Source organism: Anguilla rostrata, chromosome 12, assembly GCF_018555375.3.
Source record: "Anguilla rostrata isolate EN2019 chromosome 12, ASM1855537v3, whole genome shotgun sequence".
NCBI classification, from domain to species: Eukaryota; Metazoa; Chordata; class Actinopteri; order Anguilliformes; family Anguillidae; genus Anguilla; species Anguilla rostrata.
In genome coordinates, this window is record NC_057944.1 from 11,917,921 (window position 1) to 11,923,833 (window position 5,913).

Here is a 5,913-nt window from a genome sequence, read left to right on the forward strand (position 1 = left end):
GTGGCACTTAAAAACTCCCTATTTTGCATAGTTGCAACGTACTTTGGTTCCAAAAACACAGAACGCTGGCATCCTGGCCAGTAGGGGGCGAAAGGGTAAATCATTCATACATCCATATACTACGAAAGGCTTGCAGGATGTTCACAGAACTAATCAAAAATGAATCGTCGAAGACCAGTCGCTGCTCTGTTCGAATCGCCAGGTAGTTTATATGTGAACAGAATTCTCAGACCACATCCATTCTGATTGTGTCTGTGACTAAGTATGTGAAGAATTCTAAGGCATTTCCTTTAATTAGCGTTATAATTCCATTGTCATTAATCACCAGATTTTTGTCATGTTGAACAATAATTGCTTATTTTAAACTCAAGGGATGTCCTGAATAAAGGATTGCAAATAAGAAAAAAGACTGATGGTCCGATAACCATCATATCTGCACATGACGCAACCTGAATTACATAATTTGATAAATTAAAGACCGAATAAATTCAAATGTTGCAACCAATTTATATAAAACATTGCACAACAGATTATACTGTAGGCCACCAGTATCACAGAAGAAAAAAAAAATCAAAATAATGATTTCATAAAATATAAATTAATTGAACATATCACAGCTTTACATATTAGACAGGGCATTTCGACACATTTTCTCTAAAAATAAAGTAAAAAAAGACATACTGCCACCTGAAGACATAGCCCACCCAGACAGGCTTATTAGCAGTTTGGAGACTTTTCAAGTTCAGGACAAGAGAAAATGGAAAAAAGTGAAAACAAATTAGGCTTCAAAGTAACGAAAGAAAAAGACGGCAATGGGGAGAAGTGGCAGAACCAGGCAAACTCGCAGAAGACACGGGCAGTCGGATCGCTCGACGACGGCCCCTCATTAAGACGCCGCCGTGAACTCTAAAGGCCTCATTAAAAACGGCTCTGAACACACCGCTTCTGTCGCCCGTCCGCTAGTTACTCTCCAAAATGGCCTCTTTAACGAACTCACCGTTAACCACGAGTAAATACACTTACGCATAATCGGAGAATTAGTACACAACGCAACCGGTTATGTTTAAACGCTGAGAAAAACAGCAGTCTCTCTGGGGTGACGAGCCCTTCTGCGGCACGTTTAAAGAGGACAGATCTTTTTAAAAGAGACTGAATCCTGGATGTGCGGACAAAATCCATGGTACTGCAGATATTAGGACTGATTTTGTGTCGCTAGCTCATAGAGCATTTGAACTTAAATTGTCAATCAGATGGGTGTGCTAACACTGTCTTATGCCAGCACATTGCAGGACCCCAACCTCCTACAGGATTATTAAGAATCCACCAGTCTTAGAATGCCACAGATGGGCTTCTATAAACCCAACAGCAATGCACATTCAAGAACAATGCGTTTATAAAAGATTCAAAGTCTTATATTTTCGTCCAAAAAAAAAAACAAAACAAAAAAAAACACTCCAAATCAAGGGCTTTGTAGAGAGGGGCACCCAAAGCATGCATCAGTTTAACATGCATGTCTGAGACAACGCAGCGTAGCTTCTCAGCACCCTGCAGGACTATAAAGGCTAAGCAGAGACTTGACTTGTCTCGTCTCACAGAAAGGCAGTGTTCTGGCTTTGCACACAGAGGCTGCGGCTCCCGTCAGCCCCACGCCCAGAACCTCACACAGCCGGCCCTGTTTGTCAGGCTGGATGCGCTCTGGCCGGAGGGCATGTAGCACAGAAACACGCCTTAGCGCACAGCGGAAGCTCCATATTCAGCCGGACCGAGGAGGGGAGGGGGGTGGTGGTGGTGTTCCAGACTGCGCTCCTGTCGCGCTGGCGTCGCAGAAGAGTAGCGTTATTTTCGTTTTCCTTTTATTGTTTTCTGTCGTTGTGAGAACCTCGAACAATCAAATATAATCACTACGGATTTTCCGTAAAAAAAATAAATCTTTTAAATTTAGATTTTCTCCGAGAACTACACAAGGTGACAGCCAAATGGATTCTGGTCATTGCATATTTGGCAATAAACAAATGGCGTGATTCGATTACGTTTTGAAGACTGCGGTAATACTGTTCGAATGCGAACTCGGGAGATGCCGGACTACACAAATTATCTTCTTGCGATAACAAGAAACAAAATAATTATTTCTGTTGCAGATTTAATTTGGAGATTTTGTTAGGGATGGAAATTGGAACGGACAGCACGCCAGAGAGTCCCACACCTGCGGAAGATCTTTACCTCGGCGCTGATTAGCATGCTAACGCACGCGCCGCCGCCGCCAGGAGCCCCGCACTCCACAGCCCGGGCAAAGCGTCAGAGGCGGGGGGTTCGATTCCGTTCCAATTCAATTCAATCAATTCAGGAAATGAGCCCGGTTCAATTCATTAATTGAAAAAACAGGACGGAAATGAAACCCTGCACACTTCTCCTGCATTTTGAGGATTGCTTTTCGTGTGACAGTTTTTACTGTAATCAAATACATTTTTTCTTCTGAAACGGGGGTTGCTTCGCACATTTCTCAAATCAGTTTCTCCCTTTTTTTTCTCTACAGTTTTGAATGGGTTATTGTATCTGGAGCCACTGTGTTTTTCACAGGTACCTGTGCAAGCGGCGTTAAAGTGGAGACGTGTGCTCTATTATGAGGCACTCGCCCACTAACATGCGATTACTTTCCAAACAGCAGGCTGCACAGTGCTACAGGACAGCTAGCACCAATTATGGGAGAACTGTCTTAAGGGGGGGAAAAAAAGAGGTTAGTGGGGGCAAATCACTAACAACAAAATCTCCAAATCTAGATGCTGTGTTCCGTCCATCTTTCCACAAAACCAAAAGACATACATGATCACGTGACCAAAGAAAACAAATCACAAGACACCAGCATGAGTCAGCCTTGTTCCCCTTTCTCAAAATCGACACCATTTGGAGAAGTCAGGGAAGCGGTTCAGGGAAGAGGTCGCCCAGGTTCTCCCGGACGCGTTAAAAGCCCTCTGCATCACAATAACAGCCTTTCATTACATTTTTACGCTTTCAAATCGGGGCCGGCCGCCGGACCGCGGAGAGTAAAGACGATGTTCTCGGGCGGGAGGACTCGCCCGTAATCGGGGGATAAAAGAACACTTGCGAGGATTTATCGGACGGAAGCGGACGGGAGCGAGCCGCAGCTCCCCGGCCTCCAGTCAGAACGAGGACCGAGAACAGGAAAGCAACGACCAGCGGACTCGCGGTTCCACAACACGAACCGCGGAGTATTACTCCGCACCGGCCATTTCATTTTTGGCACAATAATCAACATCATTCTGCACTCTTCCGCTTGTTTCTCTCCATAATAATAATAATAAAAAAAAGCTAAATGTAATGATATTATACTATGGCACTTCCCCATTCACGAGCAGCCGAAATGCTAAACGCACGCTCCCCTCCCCGGAACCCGGGTCATCTGGGGCTCGTTCCAATCACTTGTTTTATCGTCCGTCCTCGCCTGACCTGGAAAACGATCGAGGTTCGCCGTCTTTGAGGACGTTACGACCCGTTAAATGCTCCTTGAAGGAGCAAGGAGCCAGGAGGGCTCCCGGAGAATGTTTGAGCAAGGAAACACGAGCGCATCCTTTGCAGAAGTGTATTTTGTCAGAACGGGTGATATGTATAAATGATGGACCGGCGGATCGACCGCTCCATCTGCCACGTCCGTAATTGACGTGTCTTCAAGCTGACACTTGACTGAACATGGACATTCCGTTCGCCCAATACATGGCTCCTCGAATCCTCCGTCCTTGCGTCCTTTCCTTGCGTCCTCCTATGGCAGAAACTAAGGAGCAAGGGAAGGACACGAGGTAAGGATGCAAAAATAAGCGATTGGATCGAGCCCTCGGGGTCGTGATTTCTTTCCTTTTTATTAGCACAAAAAAAGACAGAAAATGGTGGTGGTGGGATGTGTTACAGGTTAAAGCAGCCAATTAAAGCACTGCGTTTTAGGGGTGGGGGCGGGCGTTAGTAACGCTCAGATCACTGGGCTACTCCCAGCTCATACATTCGGTTCACTTTTGAGAAAGTTAGTAAAACAGTCGAAAGGCCACCCTTTCCCCCCACGCTGAGCGTGCCTCCAGACGTGCGGCTCATCACAGCGTGCCATTGGACCGAGCGTCATTGAAGCCACGCGCCATTGGCCCGCGCGTCATCGAAGCCACGCGCAGATTGGCCCGCGCGTCATCGAAGTCACGCGCCATTGGCCCGCACGTCATCGAACTCACGCGCCATCAAAGCCATGTGTCATTGGCCCGCACGTCATCAAAGCCATGTGTCATTGGCCCGCACGTCATCAAAGCCATGTGCCATTGGCCCGCGCGTCATCGAAGTCACGCGCCATCAAAGCCATGTGTCATTGGCCCGCACGTCATCAAAGCCATGTGCCATTGGCCCGCGCGTCATCGAAGTCACGCGCCATCAAAGCCATGTGTCATTGGCCCGCACGTCATCAAAGCCATGTGCCATTGGCCCGCGCGTCATCGAAGTCACGCGCCATCAAAGCCATGTGTCATTGGCCCGCACGTCATCAAAGCCATGTGTCATTGGCCCGCACGTCATCAAAGCCATGTGTCATTGGCCCGCACGTCATCAAAGCCATGTGTCATTGGCCACTGGAGTGCTGAAAGGATCAAGGCAACGTAAGTCCTTGTAAGATCGAGGACTTCTCCTCTGAAGAAGATTCCTCTCGGCAGACATTCCAAGCCCTCCTAAGAGGCCGTCTTGCTTGGAGCACCCACGTCACGGGCCGACCAAACGCTCACCCACCTTGGGTCCCATTTTCTCATGTCTGGCCACCGATTCAGCTGTACCCTGAAAACTACACATCCCCTGATACCCAACCAGAAAAGAACAACACTTTAACTTAAGAGAGTGTTTCAGAAATACCCTGGGTTGACCTTATCAAAGTTTTTTTGCAGATTCGTATGTGGAAAGGGCCGCAGTGGACAGCGTGAGTCTGATGGCGGAGTCTGAGCGGTGACCCGGTGATGCGGTGCACCACATCCAGCGCCCAGGCGATCCGTGGGCCGGGCTCAGGGCCCTCCAGAGAAACAGGTTCAGTAGTGAAGGCCACATGCATTGCGTTGCTTTTTCCCCCCCAGTTCTGTAGTTTTTTTTTTGCATTAAATTCAGTTTAAATGCCCAGTCCTTTAAAGCAACAAAATATATAAGGGTAATGACATAATAATAATAATAATAATAATAATAGTAATAATAATAATAATAATAATAATAATAACAATAATAATGATCTACAACAGATTTCAGAACGTCAGCCAGGCGGTGTTCGCTGATGGGCGGATGAAAGGGTGGAGTAAGTGGCAGTAGCAGCGGGATGGCGACAGTCTCTCCACCCGAGGAAAACAGAAACCAGAAGGCAGCACCAGCGACTCCCTCCCCCCCCCCCCCTCCCTTCCCCCCTCCCTTCCCCTCCCCTCCCCTGCCAGAGGCGCGCACCTCCGCTCAGCAGTCCACTGTAAACAACATTTTTCACAGGTTTAGTGTTCGACAGGTAAACTTTTCTCTGTTTTTTTTAAATTCTCCTTTTCAGCATCGACCCTGATTCTCAGAGACCGTCGTTTTGGAGTGAAACCGCTCCACAGAGTCCACTTCTAGGAGGCGGGGGGGGGGGACGTCCCGGACCCCCGGTCCCCCCGCCCCCCCCCGGGCGGGGCTACAGGTTGAGCCGGGGGGCCACCAGGGCGAACTCGCGCAGGATGTTGCGCGCCACGTCCACCTTGTTCTGCGCGATCATCAGGGCCCGCTTCACATCCTCGAACGCGTAGCCCTCGCCCATCAGCCGGGCGATCTTGGCGTCCGCGCTGTGGCCCGACGACCCCTTGCCGTGGGGCCTCCTGTGGTGGACCTCCGGGGGGGTGTTCCGGGGCGGGGGCTTGGGCGGCCGGGCGG

At 48.9% G+C, this 5,913-nt stretch overlaps 1 protein-coding gene across 1 annotated transcript in view; it reads right to left on the reverse strand.

Moving 5' to 3' along the window:
• Positions 1 to 487: 487 nt before the first annotated feature.
• The window catches only part of LOC135236764 (E3 ubiquitin-protein ligase CBL-B-like), a 73,131-nt gene continuing 67,705 nt past the window's right edge, over positions 488 to 5,913 (reverse strand). The window contains exon 17 of the mRNA XM_064303293.1: positions 488 to 5,913. This exon is cut by the window's right edge and continues 24 nt beyond it. Coding sequence (XP_064159363.1) covers positions 5,678 to 5,913 — 236 coding nt within the window. The 3' untranslated portion in view covers positions 488 to 5,677.